The 17,728-nt window shown below is 38.2% G+C and overlaps 1 protein-coding gene across 1 annotated transcript; it reads right to left on the reverse strand.

The window, feature by feature from the left end:
• Positions 1–9,402: 9,402 nt before the first annotated feature.
• On the reverse strand, positions 9,403–16,138 carry LOC140273913 (adhesion G protein-coupled receptor E1-like). Its single transcript, XM_072369578.1, has 17 exons — positions 16,090–16,138; positions 15,886–16,011; positions 14,921–15,067; positions 14,818–14,832; positions 14,530–14,567; positions 14,309–14,389; positions 13,598–13,760; positions 13,403–13,516; positions 13,076–13,224; positions 12,743–12,955; positions 12,440–12,643; positions 10,955–11,196; positions 10,735–10,801; positions 10,560–10,651; positions 10,122–10,281; positions 9,897–9,962; positions 9,403–9,408 (listed from the first exon to the last, which is right to left on the reverse strand). Exons 1-17 carry the CDS (start codon positions 16,136–16,138, stop codon positions 9,403–9,405), a joined length of 1,932 nt encoding a protein of 643 aa, XP_072225679.1.
• Between the last annotated feature and the right edge of the window lie 1,590 nt (positions 16,139–17,728).

A 17,728-nucleotide genomic window follows, 5' to 3' on the forward strand; every position in this document is an offset into this window, starting at 1 on the left:
AAGCTGATGATCAGTCTGGACCAGTCAAGATAAACAGTGTAAAATTTGCACAGCACCCAAAAAGAGTTTTTCTTTTCTTGGACATGCACAGAAAGCATGCAAATCCAATCAAAGATGAATCCAGTCACTGGGCTCCATCTATTAAAATGTGAGCCTGGACTACAGCTGTAATACCAGTGTTTCAAATCGGTGTTTTGGTGTCGTTTACATATTTTTATTTATTTTTACTCAGCTATACTTTGTTCATTAAGTTAGATTTGTTTCTGTTCATGCAAAAGTTTCTTAAAGTACTGTAGTTACTGCTCTTCCTTGTTTAAGGAACCATTGGTGTTCTGCTCTTATGTTTTTTGACAAGGCATGAAAAGCAATAGTCTCCATGTGCAAAAATCAGCACTAACATGTTAATGGTGCAACTCTCCCTCAGGTTTATCTCTTGGATGTGGTCTCATTGTGTCATCCCTTGTTTCTCGCTTTGTCCAGATGGTTCATACAGCTCCCTTTCTCTGTCCTCTTCTTGCATTATACTCCTCTTTCTATCAACAGCCAAAGAAACAGAATGTGACTAACCATGGCCTTTATCAATTCATATCATTTGTAACATTTTTTCAATACTTTGCTTAGTCTATTATTGATTCGATTAATGTGGTTATTAATGTGGAAGCTGCCTTACCAGTCTAACTACTCATTCTAACCAAATAGATAACGTCACTTGAACCTTCCATTCTTAATGATAAAATGTTAGGCCATACAGTAATACAAACATATATAGGCTGCACGGTAAGGCCCAGCTTTATCTCTATTAGTTAGTGTACAGTGGCAATTTGAGACCCATTTTAGATCAAAACATCAAGTCGCAACACCAGCTGAGCCACCTCTCTCTGCCATGATTAGATTTAAAAAAAGGAACAGCTAGTAAGCCTCAACTTATGTGAAAAGGTCATTTTCATAATTCATTCACAGACCAGTAGTCTGGTGACTGTTCGCTGACTGATCCACAGACAAGTTTCAAGACTCCTAAACATCCCCAACAGCTGTTTGATAGCTAGGTGTGTCACAGCCTTTTGCCCTGTAAGATTATGTTGGAAAGCACGAGCTAACTGCCGGTATTATTGGTCAGAATGACACACAAGATGTGTTAGGAAAAGAAACATTATTAAATAAGAGAATTTAGCAGTGACAGAGGAACAAGCTGAATAAAGTGTCTCCTGTACCTTCTTCTTGAGCAGACAGTGGCCAATGTAGAGAAAGGTGCCATGCTTTGAGTTTATAAGGCTAAAAAGGACCTGAAGCAGACACAGGGGATACGGTTTGACACAAACACTGGGTAAACAATATATTCCAATGTACATGCAATTGATACAGTTTCCAAAGTTTTGTCAGTTGAATGTTTTCTTATACATGATTTCAAATGTTCAACTGTTCAGGGTTTCTTTTGTTGCAGATTTCATTTCCTAAAGCTCCACGTTTTTGATGGATGATTTAAACTGCAGACAAAACAATTTATTGAAAGATTTCTCAAATTTCCCCAAATCCAGGACTGTAGGGGATAGTGATTATTTACTGTAGATCTAGCTAAGACATACAGTCTCAAAGACATTTTATGAATGAACTTTCAAGTCTTTCCTCATATAATAAAAAGATTCTTGAGAGGACCTATTCATATTATGCAAATGTTGTTGTAAATTCTTGTCCTAACTTTTCTGAAATGTGTTGTTACAAAATTTAAATGTGTGAGCATGATTTAAAAAAAGCCTAATTTCTAATATAGGCATCTAACATCTGACAATAAAGGATACTTGCAGACAATTAGCTTCACTTATATCATACTATAGACACTGGATATCAGGTCATATACTCCGTTTTCATCTAAACTTGTTGTCTGTACTATTTCCCGGTGACTCAGAATTTCTGCCATTAAGCTTACAGAAGAAACACATTAAATATGAGTTAGGAGATCTACTGATCTCTTTAAGAAAATAAATGCAAACACAGGAATTAGTCTCACTGCAGGCACAGCTATCGGTCATCTTGTTAAAACCCATTTGAAGTTTCTTTCTTGTTGCAGCCAGCACCTGCAATTTCATGTAGTTGTAAAAATGTAAAAGTAGTCAAATGAAAAAGTCAAATGAATCAATCTGTTTATCACTGTTCATGCTTCTCACACCTCTGCATCAGCGGCACCGTATCTATCAGAATGCAACAGTGCAAATACACCCACAGTCAACTATGGAACCCCAAAGCCAATCAGGAGAAGTGGATTAGGGAGGCTGTCTCTTTAAATAACCTGCCATGGTGTGACTTTGGACAAGCATGTGGAGCTGTAGCGCCTCCAGCAGCATCAGCACTTGCTATACTTGAAAAACTTCCATCAACTAAGAAGTGCAATTGAATTAACTTTTATTTGTGTAGCACCAAATCGCAACAAAAGTCATCTCTAAGCACATCAAAGACACAGTCCAGTTGCAATCCAATTCATTGCAATACAATCATATTCCAATCAAATCTAATTAATTAAATTCTAAATGAGTCTGATTTATACAGAGTCCAGTAAAGAAAAGTTGCCTTGCTAAGGAAACCAACAGATTGTATCTTAGGTTTCAGTGTTAAAACCCTTGTGTGGTGTTCGGGTCTGTGGGACCCGTTTTCATTTTTTATTAAAAGAAAAATTATACAATTAATCAATTTTTCAAACTGAGACTCACTGACTTTGGCTCATTTTCCGTGAAGAACATATATCAGAATACATATTTAAATACCACACACCATACACCCCCCCTACACATTTCTATTACATATAAGATGTCTGGGTCCACTGGACCCGGGGCTAATAGAAGTGTGGAAATTGTTGTTCTGTGTACCACACACACACACACACACACACACATACACTGATGCCATTTAGGGGCCGCTGCCCCTTTCGGCAGTATATACCATCTAAACTTGCAAAGTATGGTATAAAGATCTGGGCTGCCTGTGATGCCACTTCCTCATATGCTTGGAACTTACAAGTCTACACAGGGAAACCTGATGGAGGAGCCCCCAAGAAAAACCAAGGAATGAGAGTTGTCCTCGACATGTCTCAGGGACAGTGGACACAACATCACATGCGACAATTTTTTTACCTCGCACAAACTGGGACATGAGCTCCTGAAGAGGAAGCTGACCATGGTGGGAACAATAAGGAAAAAGAGGTCAGAGCTCCCACCTCAACTGCTGACTTCAAAGAACAGGCCTGTCAAGTCTTCCAAGTTTGCATACACGGCTGACACATCCCTGGTATCCTATGTGCCAAAGAAAGTCAAGAATGTGGTACTCATGAGTACACAGCACAGGGATGGAAGAATCTGTGACCAGGAACATCATAAACCAGAGATCATCATGGATTATATGATGGCTTATATCTTCATTTGTAAGTTGTTTTGGATAAAAGCGTCTGCTAAATATATAAACATAAACGTTATAATGCCACAAAAGGAGGGGTAGACAACATGGACAAGCTGGTGACGGCCTACAGCTACAAACGGAGGACTCTAGTGATATTGGTGATATTCTTTGACATGTTGGACGTCTCAGCGTATAATGCCTTTGTCATTTGGATGGCACTGAACCCAGAGTGGAAACGAGTGAAGCTCCAGAAAAGACGGCTCTTTCTTGAGGATCTGGGAAAGGCATAGTGAGACCACAAATCGAGAGAAGAAAACATGTCCCCAGAACCCCAGCCTCGGCAGCCATGGTGAGGAGGATTCAGGAGGAGAATGCTGGTGCCCAGTCCACCCAACCTACAGAACCACAATCTGCAGAGCCTGAAGTAAGTGTGTGATGCTGTTGCAGTACAACAAGAAGAAGCTGTGCGAAGTGTGCGGACCCAAGATGGACAGGAAAACACATTTAGGAAATATACATGCATCAAGTGCAAAAAGTATATCTGCAACACACATACAGTAAAGCTCTGCCCCTCATGTGTTGTATAGGCTAGTGGCTAAAGGCCATGTGTTCTATGGGGCTGATGTGTTGTCTTGACTGATATGTTTACTCTGTGTTCATGTGTTGTGCACCTGAATGGGTTAAATTTCAAGTTCAAAGAAATAAAAGTCAGTAGTTTTGAAAAACCTTGCTTCACTTGTAAATTTGAATGTCTTGATTTTGATTGATTTTCTTTATGTTTTAAATAATAAATTATAAACGTGACCTAACAAAGGTAAAGGGCAAATTTTAACCATATATATTGTTTATACTGCTTGTAATTGGGATAAAGTAAACATCTGTTCAGTATTTTAACATAAAAGTGTTTGATTGTGAGGCATTAAAAGCCACAAAATGCAACGGGTCTATCAGAACCACAAACACTGGCTGAGTAACAAAAATATGAACATCACACAAGGGTTAAGAAAAAACTCCATAACACCAGGTCAGGGATACATGCTGAGAAAGAGAAATACAAGTTAATGACAATCATTTCATATGTACACAGAGAGTAAAAAAAGTAAAGTGAGGAAAGGTCCATCAATAGGTCTCCCAGCAGTTGAGGCAACTGTGAGATGTTTTGGGGTCACCTGAGCCAGCCCTGACTATAAGTTTTATCAAAAAGGAAGTTTTTAAGCCTAATCTTAAAGGTAGAGAGGGTGTCTGCTGCTAGTCTGCAGCTGGTTCCACAAGAGAGAAGCCTGATAACTGGAGGCTCTGCCTCCCATTCAACATTTAGCAAACTCTAGGAACCACCAGTAAAACTGCAGCCTTTGCACAGCTTGGAAAATATCCAACTATGAGAGCTTTAAGATATAATAGAGCTGGTTATAAAGAGCTTTATATCTGAGGAGAGGAAGTTTAAATTCTACTCTGAATTTATTAGAGAGCAAATGAAAAGGAGATCAAACTGGAGAAAAACTACCTCTCCTGCTAGTTCTCATCAGATCTCTTGCTGCAGCATTTTGGATCAAATGGAGGCTTTTCAGAGAATTTTTACGACAGACCAATAATAAATTATCACAGTTGTCCAATCTCAAAGTAACAAGTGCATGCACTAGATTTTCTACCTCACTTCACACAGTCCTTGATGGAAAAACAGCATGTGGGATGCACAACTATGCTCCATTTCAGGTTTATGGAAATCAGTTGAAAGATTAGCAAACACAGAGACAACATGGAGCTAAAAGAGTTTAAACTCAGTGATATTTCAAAAGGATGTCAATGTCGTCAATCGTCTGGAGTAATAATTTGTGTGTTCAAACATTTTTTTCGTTTGTACAATAATGCCACCTTGAGGTAAAGATTTAACATACACCCAAGGCAAGTTCGAAAGCTTTATAGGTGCTCCTGGCCCAGCTGCCAGTGGAACCAATTTCATGCTGTAGGGGCTGATGAAATATCAATGCAATAAGAAAGCAGTTCTCAATCAATAAAAGTGACAACCTATTTTATAAAACATCAATATCACTGCTCCACGAAGGGCTGCGCAGTATTGTACAGATATTGTATTTCAAGTATAATCAAACAGAAAAAACAAATATTACTTTATTCAGACTTCTTAGTATGATTATTTTTCAAATGTTTCTAGAAGCAAAACTCTAACAAGAACAGACTGAACAAACTTATATAGACCAGGAATGTGCTAAAATACTCAAAATAGGGCTGGCTTTCTGATCTACCTCCCCATTAAAGTGAAAAAAACAAAACAATTGAGGTTGTAACTCAGGCCTACTCAGATAGGCCACGATCTGGTAAAAAAGCTCTGCAACTTGGGCTTAGCCCCCCCACACTTTGCTCATGGATTCTGGAGCCAACCAACAGGCCACAAAATGTCACCTCATCCACCCTCGTCCTCAACACAGTGGTACCCCCAGGGTTGTGTTCTCAGCCCAGCCCTTTTCATTCTGTTCACACAGCCAATGTGGTTTACCGATGACATCACTGTAGAGGGTCTCATATTAGGGAACACCTGGCCAGATAGTGCTCAGACAGCAACCTGGTCTTCAATACTGCCAAGACAAAAGAGATCATCGACTTCAGGAGAGCAAGGAAAATCTTTCACCTCCCACTCCACATAAATGGAGAGGAGGTTGAGAAGGTCAGTAACACCAAATTTCTGGACCTCTACATCACGAACGACCTTATATGGGCCCTCAACACCACTCACTTCGTGAAGAAATCTCAGCAGAGGCTTTTCTTTCTGAAGAAACTTAAAAAAGCCACACTTCCTACCCAGCTCTTAGTGAACTTTTACAAGAGTACAATAGAGAGCGCACTCTGCCTCTTTTAAGTCAGAAATCACTGTTAGAATGCTTACAATTTGCATAGACCATGTAAATGGACGACTTACAGGACAACAGTAAAGGTTCAAAGTATTTCATAAACAAAAGGTGTTCACAGGAGTAACTAAAAATTCCAGTGATGCTGGAAAAAACTGATTGGCAAAGAAACAGAAGAACACTGTACAGTGGCAGAAAAACCATAAAAGAAACAAGCAACAAACACAAAGTAACAGATGAAGTTACACAAAACAAAGCACAGAGCGCAAGGAAAACAGAGGCCAAGAGAAAGTGCTGGACACAAAGGGAGCAGAGGTGAAATAAATTAGCATTGATTACAGGGAGAAAGCTGATGGAGACAGAGAAGTAGAAAACAGGAAACAGAACAAGACGCCACAATAAAACAGGACACACAGGGACACAGACGCAGACATGACACCATTATCAGGCACAATGTCAAAGTCTCCTCCGAATAAAATCACGATCACTCGTATCCTTGAACTCTGTGACAACATAAAAAAAATCTAACACAATTAAAACTTCTTGTGGCTATTATCATTGTAAGCATAAGTGTCAATTGGAACGATAAAAGAACCTTCAACATTCAAAACACCTACTAGCCAATGTCCGTGTTCGTCCACCTTGTAAGACATTACATCTCTGAGACACGGATCAACAGATAACAGATCTACAGGTGTCTATTAGATCAACGGCTGAATAGTACTTTATCTCCCCATAGACTCACCCAGAAGGTGGCACCCTTAGCACAGGAGTATGTATCTTGCAGAAAAGCACAGTGAGATTGTTGTCCTTTTTTGGGGACTCATAATGGCTTCATTGATCATTTCCTACAACCTGTTGTAGGACTGTGGCTTGTCGATCAGAAGGGATTTGATGATTTTATGTATACCACTGATAACACAGATCCTCTTCTCTGTGTAACTGTGTCAGGACCAGCCATCACAGCTTTGGGTGTGGAGGACTTGGATGTGACAGACTGCCAACGTGTCAGGTTTCCTGCCCTGCTATTGTCACGGCTTTTAAATGTGCTTTTAAATGGCTTTTAAATGTGCCATCTATTGACAGTTTTAAAATACAGCTAAAAACATATTTGTTCTCCTTGGCCTTTAACTACATTTTTCTCTCTTAGTGTCTTGTTGTTTTATTTCTTACTTTTTGAGGAAGTAGTTTTTATTAGGTTGTCCTTGGTACTGTCTTTTTGCTTTTATGTGCCTTTAAATGGCCTCTCTTTATATGTTTTGGTTTCCTTTTCTTATTTGTGTTAGGTCTGTACATAACTTTTGGTAACCTGTGCTTGATTTAAATGTGCATTGGAAAAAAATTTGCTTTAATTTGATTTAGATGTGGGATCCTGGCATGTAGTTTACATCGTACCCAAGGTTGGAGGGAAATTAATGCAAATACCACCACAGGTGTTGGTCTCTCTCTGAGTGAGTTGGTGTGAATCCTAGTTTACATCTACAGCCAAGCAATCCAGGTTTGTTGGTACAGGCAGAATCTGAGCCACACGCAGTGGTACACTCTTAAATATCTGACAATGAACAAGTTAAAATCTTAGATATGCTAAATATGCTAAACATTAAATATGCTCAAATCTACAGGAAAAAAAAATCCCAATTGTGATAATATTCAAATATATTTACTCAAAATAGACTAATTAAAAACTTAAAGACCCTGAAAATTTAAAAATAGAAAGAAGTGATGAGCAGATTTTTTTTTTTTACACACAAAGAAAACCAATTGAATAACGATAGGTGTGAAGTCAACTTAGCTTGGTGAGGATTGTTTGATTGACCTGAGTGGAGAAATCTCTACTTTTGAAATGTTCAAAAATACTGCAGGTAACAAGATTAAACTTTTTCATTGTTATACTGAATTGGTAGTTTATGTTTGTTTGTTCTTGCTGCAACAGAAATCTTCTCATAAACAGGTTTGAAAAAAAAATGTCGATCACTGCAGAACTCGTCCACATTCATACAGATATATTTAGTATTTGACTGTGTTCCCATTCCTCAGCTCATCATACTGTTCAGTGCCTCTTAATTATTCACTGTTTCACCATCTTGAAATTAACTCCATAGTTCACAATAATCAGTATTTCAGTGATCATTATATCCCTTTCTCAGGCGTATTTTGAGCATTTGTCTCAATTAATCTTTATCAGCTCAGCAGATTGGGAAGACAGCCGACAAACTTTCTCTATACTGAGTTTCCTTCACCGTTATAATGCGTTTATGTTACCACACGCTGGAAGAAATTCAATTCACATCTAAAGATACAATTAAAGATATGTCAAAAAAATATGTGACTGCTGCTGCTTAGCATCACAAGGTATTGATCATTTTAGTATCAGGAAGAGTGTGTGAAGCAGAAAAATGAGTCTGACGCTGAAAGTGAGACAGGCACAATTTCCCTCTGAAATGACTCTCTGCTTTGATTTGACTATCAAAGTGGTGATGTTGTATCCACCTAAAGAGGTACAAAAGTATGTACAATAGGAATAGGAATACACAATATAATATAAGGACAATATAAGGACATAATGAGGATAATCATCTACAAGTGCGTAGACAGTAATTTAGGTGACTGACTTGATGGCTGATGGTGATCTTAACAGAGACAACACTCTTTATTTCACATTCAGATCAAATAAAGGTACAATAACCAAAGCCAGAGTAACTCACAAATTTCACACTCCTGGAGATTAGATTGGAGACTAAACTCTCTAAATTTGGGCAAAAGATCCTCAGCTATAAATATAAACGCAAAACTTACTCTTACAAAGGAAAGGGAAAACAAACAACTTTCTTCTACACTAACCGTAAGAAAAACTGAGAAAATACAATGCATTGACTCAACAGATAGATGATTAGCAGTCAGAAAGGACTAATCTGATTGTAGCTATTTGACAAACTTATAAAAGTCATAATCAGTCCTGTCACAAAAATAAATCAGTTCAGCTGCCATCTCCCTTGCAGAAAATTCAAATAATGTGCAGAAATACGCAGTTTAAGTTGGAAAAGAGCGTTGTGCATTGAGAAAAAAAACACCAGCTATAGTGATGAAAACTTAATTTTTTCTCAGTTAACATAACCAAACCCAGCATGTTTCACAATAAATATTTTAATCTTATATTTCATACCTACACCCACAACAGAAAAACGAATATATCATGACTAAAAGCTGACAGGTAGTAAACCTTGCATGTCTCCCTCCATTCGATCACTCTGTCTCCTTCAGCCCTTTGGTTCTTCAGCCTTTTCAAAGTCATCTGAGACTGATGGCACATCCTTCTGTTTAAATGCAAAGCATTTAATCCATTAAGGTGGGGGAGAACATTCAATGCCAGACATTATGAAGATATGTTTCTAATAGTAGTGACACAATTTTGTGTAGACTATTAGAATTACATATAACACAAAACAGGACAGATGAGTCAGTAATTTTGACAGATCATGTGTTTTCTTGTTTTTGAGTCCACACTGTTAGTATGGTTATAATATTTATATCAAGACCACAAAAAGAAAGTCGAAGAGATAAAATTAACACTAAGATCATCTCTTTACTAGTTATTTGTGTGTTTGAGTGTTTGCTGCTATCATGAATTGTTGTTTGGTTAACTAAACTTACCTCTAACTCTTTTTCATCGGTCTTATTGAATGAACATGTCAGCCATTTCATGTACTCCTCCCTGACCTACAAAAGGAAATGGAAAATTATGTTGAGATGCGTGTTGCGCTGCACTCCCTGCCAAACCCATAGAAAGCGCTACCAAAAACATAAAAAGGAATGCCGTTACATTAAAGAGCAAGTCAATAAAAAGTGGGAATCATCTGCTCATAGAGTTTTCTGTACCTCCTTGTTGAGCAGACAGTGGACGAAAAAGAGAAAGGTGCCCTGCTGAGAGATGAGAATGACAAAAAGGACCTCGAAGAAAAGGTTTGTCTGGTAGAGGCCTAGAATCCAGGTACAGCCCAATATGACAAACTGGGCCAGGATCTTGAACATAATTATTCTATACACAAACAAACAAACAAAAATGTTTTTGTTTTTCATTCACTGCCAGGCAGATTTATAAAGGAAATACCTGTAATTAGCATCATCAAGTATTTTTCACCTCTGTCAGTGTTGATGTTGCATTTAGTTTGAAAAGCCTAATTTTAAGGGTGATCCACAGTTTGTACCACAAAGCAACAGTTTTTTTTTTTTTTTTGCACACCTGACTTTTGGCAGATCAGCTCCAGTCTTCACACTTTGTCCAAAACAAAATGGAGACAACACATGCTTACTTACCTCGTGTCTTTGGACTGAGAGATGTCACTTTTCATGCTGGACAAGGTGGGTCTCAGACTCCATAAAGTAGCACATAACAGGATGCAATTGAGCTGGCAGAAGAAACACATTTATTAACTCGGATGGTCCCTTTAAGAAAAGATCTACAATTATGACAACATAAGAACAGACTCACAGCAATGACAGCTATCACTGGTCCTGTTAAAGCCCAGTTGAAGTTTCTTTCTTGTGACAACCAGCACCTGTAATTCAAGCACATGGAACACACCAATACCCAGTTTGACTGTATATAGAGCTAAGAACTGATGTAAAATGAATAAAAGCAATGACAATAACAAAAAAAAGAATGCTAATTAAAACTAATCCATCTGTATATCACTGTTAATGCTACGCACACTTTGGCATCAGTGGCTCCATATCCATCAGCATATACAAGTGCAGAAACACCAACAATCACCACTGGAACACCGTAGCCGATCAAGTAGAGAAGTGGTTTAGGGAGGCCGTCTCTCTGAATAACCTGCACCTTGGAGAGTTTTTTGACCAGCATGTGGAGCTGTAGGGCTTCCAGCAGCATCCACACAAAACTTGCAACAATTAAGAAGTGGAGAAGCCCTGCCATGACAGTACAGGCCAGCTGCAGAGACACAGGAGGAATTTTGATACCAAAACCATGCTTCGGCACAGAGGGACAGTTTTCAAGCATTCTCCTATGTAATTCAATTACATAAAAAAATCTGTGCTTGTGCTGGTAGATGTTCATCATCATTACAAGAGAATGAGAACAACCCCAGGCTTCTTTTCAGCACTGCTGTCAGTCTGACAAAGAGTCATACTTCTGTGTTCCTTGTAGTAGTGATGACTTTGTAAGCCTCTTTACAAGCAAAATAGTGTCTGTCAGAAAAGAAAAAGAAAACCCTCGCAACATTAACACCACTGTCACAAAGTCAACAATAGCTTTATCTAAACCATTGACATTTCTTTTAGATCCCAACCAGCCTTCAAGCCTTTGAGCCATTTTATTTCTGAAGTCTTTCAGACTAATGTCTGTGTGTTCAAAAATGCATTACAAATCCCTTTTAAATCCCTTTTTATCTGGCTGAAATGGATGGTTTTGTGTCTCATGATTTTACCATTTTACCATAGATTTTTATTTATTTTTTGGTAAAGAATATACTGACAAGATATATGGCAACTATAAGGCAACTTGCTTGCTATACTACTAATACTACTTTTTGTGCTGATGTGGTTGAATGAAGCCTCCACCAAAAATATCTCCGTGCCACTCCCTACTTGTGGGAGTGAGCAGATTTGTAAATAGTGGTAAACGAATGTAACACTATTAAGAAAAGTGCTAATGTTAGGCAGTTTGTTAGGCAGTTACAAGATGAGGGAATGCTGGAGATGCAATGTTTTACAGACATTTTGAGGATCTAGTAAAGCAATGAGATTAAATCACAAGCTTTTCATAAAGAAGTCATTTATGACAACAACAAAAAAAATACCATGGTTAAGTAAAGAGATACCATATTTACATCCTACAGCGACATTATCAATTAAGTGACCATTTGGATTTAGAGTGAAGCAGCACTGGTCTTTAATTATCCTGTTAGATCTCATTGCTGCATTTGATACAATTGATCACAAGACTGAAATTATTGTCTCTGACCCAAAAAACCTGAGGGCACCACCATATCATAAAGATGATGCAGAGAAATTGTTTATTTAAGAGTTTCCATCTGGATATATGTATCACGATTCAAGAGGCATTGCATTGTAAACTCTCCTTTTTCATCAAACTTACAGATAGGGCGATCTAAAGGGACTCTGGACCATATCTAAGTAAAAATTCTATTACCATCTATTTAGTCTAAAAGTACCTCATGTTCAACATAAGTGTCATTCCACAGTAGAAGTAGATGAGACAAGGAGAGGTTAAGACAGAGGTGCAGACGGGCTGTGTTGTTGATTTTGGGGTTCCAGCTGCACAGGAGGAAGGTGAGGATGGCCAAAGCGAAGAAGAAAAGTCCAACAATCACAAGAATTCTGTTCAACCACTCCAAAAAAGGATTATCTGGTGGAGGCTGAGAAAAACACATACAAAGACATCATGAAATCAACTAAATAATCTACGTGGGAGCCAGCGACAGTGAATAAACATTCACACAATAAGAGGAAAATACCTCTCCTATCTGCAGAATGAGGGCAAATGTGGAGAGATGAGAGCAGCTGCACACTGTGTGATTTTCATTAGTGTCAGCAACCCAGCAGCCCTGTACTGACCAGCGCATGCTCTTTTCTACGTCTCTCTCTGTCTCATTTCCTTCCTGCATTTCTGTCTCCTTTGCTGTTTCCTCCCAGTACACACACGTCACCAAGCCTCTTTCAGGTAGCATCTAATAAAGCAAAGAGACAAAGACTTTTAGATGTTTAAAAATGTCAAGGCCAATTAGTGTGCTTCCGAAATAGACCGATGAATGAGGCAGCACCTTTTTGTGAGTGATGGTAAAGTTTACAGGTTCAGTGAGTTTGGTGTTGTTCATTGATGGTAAAATAGCAGTGAAAACATCAGAGAACATCTCTGTCTTGTTTTCTGTTTCAAAGTACCGATGGCTGAGAAGACTCTCCATCCCATTTAATATCATGAAGGCAGCTGCTGCGGAACCTAGAAACAGTGCAAGTGGACAAAAATATTTGAAATGATCATGCCATAGTTTTCACTGGTGCTTAATTTAGTTCCATTTCAATTCTATTTGGTATGACTTTCTAAAAACAAGTTCTGGAAAATTTGCATTTTGTGATGCACTGGCATACAATTCTTCCTTTTGTGAGCTGTTTCTCACCATTATTATGTTTGGCCAGACTTGCCAGGTTGATGTCCATGGTGTTCTCTTTGGCTGAGAGAGCAGAGATTTCTGAACTGTTGCTTCCAGGTGTGATAGCTCGAAGACTGAGATCTAACAACCGATTAGAGTTTCTGTTTGTGTCCAGTCAGTGCACACAAAGTAAATGTCTACAGTAAACTAAGAAGAACATACCGACTGTTGAACTCTTCATAGTTTTCTTGGTTTGGGTCTGACCTGGCTGCACCATTGCAGAGACTAGACTCTCAGAGATGTTCAGGATCACGCTGCCCGTCTCCCCGTCTCCTTCACTGCTCAACTTTATTGATCCAGCACGAGGTCCAACACCTGATGATATCTTTGACAATTTAGATATAAGCAACAAATGAGTATTTGTTTCCATTATTACAAACACAAAGTTAGATAAATATCCACAAGTTATTCACAGTTTATTCATGGGACAATGTATGCATGTATGCAATGACCATGCATGCCGACAAGCTGTTTTCTACAGTCTGAGGAGAAAGAAGAAAGAGAGTGGAACGGAATTAAGTATATGCTGTCAGTTTCATCCACACCTGATGAAAAGTAAGTACAGGTAAATCAATTATGTATACTTTACAAAAATTTTGCAGAAGTCCTATATTAAGAGTTGTTAACAAGTTTAAGCAGAAAACTAGGGATGCACAGATATATCAGTTTGTTGTTTCAGTTTGTTGACTGATGAAGGGCTGACTTTAAAATATACTTTAAAACAGTTTTTTAGGTTCTTGTGTTTAAAAAGCATCCAAGTATAGTAGCAAAGTCAAACAGTGACACTAAACTGTAAATCCCTGATTGCACCCATAACACACCAAATACTTTTCCTCTTTTTTTAAGAAGCCATCTTTTCTTGTGTCCACTAACCGGTTCTGGCAAGATGATGCCTTTGTTCTCTTTCAATTCTTTGTCCATGTTGCCAAGAAAAGCTCTCTCTTTCGTCTGTCCCTGCAGCAGAAACACAAACAAACTTTTAGCATAAACTTGAGCATAAACTCTAAATCAAAATTGTCTCACAGTCTGTGAGATACACTTTTCCTGGTAAGAGAATTGGCTCCCGAAGGTCCCACTTTAATGGTAATATTTACCTCTGGGGGGTTTATCTCATCTAAAATCTCTTGAAGATCTGTGTAATTAGAGAGGAAGAAAGAAACAGTCACCAGCAAAACACTAATAGGTCATTAAGATCATCAGGAAATGATCATATTTTGTTTATACATTAACTAATTGCATTATTAGCTCACCTTTACAAAATGAGACCCCTAGTTTCCACAATACCCCAGTTGAAGGATAAAATCCATCAGGACAAGAACAATAAAAGGTTCCTGGTGCATTAGTACACACAGCTTGTTTACCACATATATCAGATGTCTCACTGCACTCATCAATATCTAGAGGGAGAGAAGTACAGTTACTAAGATTTAAATGACATAATTCAAACAGGAACATAAATCATTGACAGCGAACATGTGCTCCCACCTGTACAGGGGTTAGCAATACTGGCTATCATGTCTGGGCTGTTGGTCCGATAACCGAGGAAGCAGGTGCAGTTGTAAAATCCAACAGAGTTTGTGCAGTTGGTATTTGGACCACAGATGGGATCATCACTGACACATTCATCAATATCTTCCAAACAGAAATGACATAATCGAAACAATAAACTTGTCAGCTATGTCTACAACAGTTTGTAAGTTTATGTGTGTTTTGTTGAGGTCACAGACGTCTTCCTGTATTACAAATACATTTCTGTCTTATGTAAAGTGTTGACTTGAAATGAATGCAATTACCAACGCAGATGTTGGTCTCTCTTGGTTCCTTGTCTGGATGAGTTGGTTTGAATCCCATTTGACAGACACAGCTAAAAGCTCCAGGTTGGTTAGTGCAGACAGAGTCCGGGCCACATATAGTGGAATTCAAACACTCATCAATATCTGACAATGAAAAGTTAACAGTGAGAACATGTTGAAGATGCAAAAGTTTACCATAAAATGTTGGTATTCTCATAAGTATTCAGTGTATTTAACCCAAATGAAAAAAATGAGTGAAATAATGATTAAAGTTTTTCTTTTTAAATGAACCGACAAATGATTAGACAAAAGAAAACTTCTTGAATAATGATAGTTGTAAACTACAGATCATAATCATCCATTTTTCTCTTTGAAATTTGAAAATTTCGTAGTATTCAGTGCTTCAGAGGTTATTATAGTGAGTTCTTGTGTGTAGAATAAAGCACTCAGCTCCTCGGTAGATAGTAAAGACAGCTTACCGATGGTGGAGTGTGTTTTCCTTCATCATTTTAACACGTTTATATAGCCACTTCAAAAAAATCTGAATTAAAATCTCTCTCTCTCTCCCCCCACTGTAAACATGTAATGTTTGATCAGTAGCTATTTTAATAAAGCTGTAAATGCTAAATTATTATCGGACTGATAACCCTCTCAGACCTTGGCAAACAGGCATTGCATCAGTTACATCATGGTAGCCGTCATGACAGTCGCACTCATAACTTCCTGGGTTGTTGACACAGGTCCCATGATCACCACAGACATTGTCAAGACACTCATCGATATCTGGGGAAATACGCGGTCGAAATAAAGATTACTGGAAGATTGATAATGAGACGGGCCCATTTTTCATTTGAATTCTACCTTGGCATTCGTTGGACTGTCCAGGTGGTAATGTTGGATTTGTTGCCATGTATCCACTCTGACACGTACAGATGTATGATCCATCAGTGTTGTTACAGTTGGAATACAGACCACAAATTCCTGTTTTCGTCTGACACTCATCTATGTCTGCGCAGGCAGGGGTTTTGGTGTTAAACATAGCAAATGTTGACCAAATGTTATATTGCATCCATGAAACAACTTAATCTACTTTCAGCATAACAAATAAATAAACATATACAGTCATAGATAATCAGAAAGTGATTTGCTGAAGTTCAGATTAAATTAAATGTGCTTACCAACACAAGCATATGAATTTGGTGTGGGTAGTCGATCTGTCAACATTTCATATCCAGTAGCACATGTACAGCCTCCAGATGATGAACACTCGGCAAGCGGTCCACAGGAGTCTGACTTGCACTCATGATGATCTAACACACACACACACACACCCCCCACACACACAAATGATATTGATGGTGAAAATATTCATCCTCTCCTGAAATGGACTATACATTGTTGACCATGTACATGATTTTGTACATAATGATAGTAATTCCTTACGGGTTAGATAAACTGAGTACATGTGTGGGTCACTATTTGGTTTGTAGATGTAGAATCCTCCAGGACACAGAGTCACATGCACACTAGCAGAGTAAGTTGTGCAACCGGTACTGTAGCCACAGTAAGAAGTTCCTGTTGATGGAGTTTTGGATTCAACTGTTGGATGCGAAACTGATATGAAAATCCCATAATAGCCACCACCACGAGAACCTAGATGGCAGCTTGTAATAATTCTGTCTCCACCAATCCCTGTGAAGCGCCACCACTGCCCCACAAGATGGCTATCAGATAAAGGATAGCCAGGGAAGGAAGAAGCTGTAAATTCCATGTTACGCCATGGTTCAGTTATGTTTTTATAACCATCACAAGAACCTGCATTGAAGTGGATGTCAAAAGAAAAAAAGTATAAATACATAAGTCAATTTATAAGTCAAGAGCCAAAGTCATTTCATGGTTACAACTCTTCATCATCCATACCAGGGGGGAAACTGCAACGGCTGCAGATGAAGAGAGAGCCTACAAAGCATAAAGAAAAGTTGTTGTTTATAAGAACAGCTGTGAGCGATGTACTTCTCAGCCTAATGCATGTAAGGATTTCAACAACAATGACCTATTTGGAGGACTTTTCACATAATCTAAGAAGGAGTAACAATAATAACTATAATACTGAAAATACTTGGTCAACCAACCGTGTAATTATGATCATGACAGAGAGAAATTATTTAAAGAATATGAAAGCCTACTAATGAACGCAAATATTCAAATAGATATAGACAGATATTGTTCCGTTTTGAGCAGTTTAATCATCCTTACAATATGTTGTTTGCAACCATATTTCACTCTATTATGCCAGGTCAGAAATACTTTTATCCCAACTGCCTGTCATTCTGGTTGCTCATCGTAAATCAAACGTAGATTTAAGAAATATATTTCAGATGATTATGCGGTCCTAGCAGATCAGAGGTAAGGGAAGTTTTTAACTCTTGCAACTCATTTCCCAATTCAGTCAACTAATTCGTTTTTGCCCACTATATTTAAATATGAATGAACTTACTCA

Source organism: Leuresthes tenuis, unplaced genomic scaffold, assembly GCF_036924035.1.
Source record: "Leuresthes tenuis unplaced genomic scaffold, fLeuTen1.0.hap1 SCAF_17, whole genome shotgun sequence".
In the NCBI taxonomy this organism is placed as follows: Eukaryota; Metazoa; Chordata; class Actinopteri; order Atheriniformes; family Atherinopsidae; genus Leuresthes; species Leuresthes tenuis.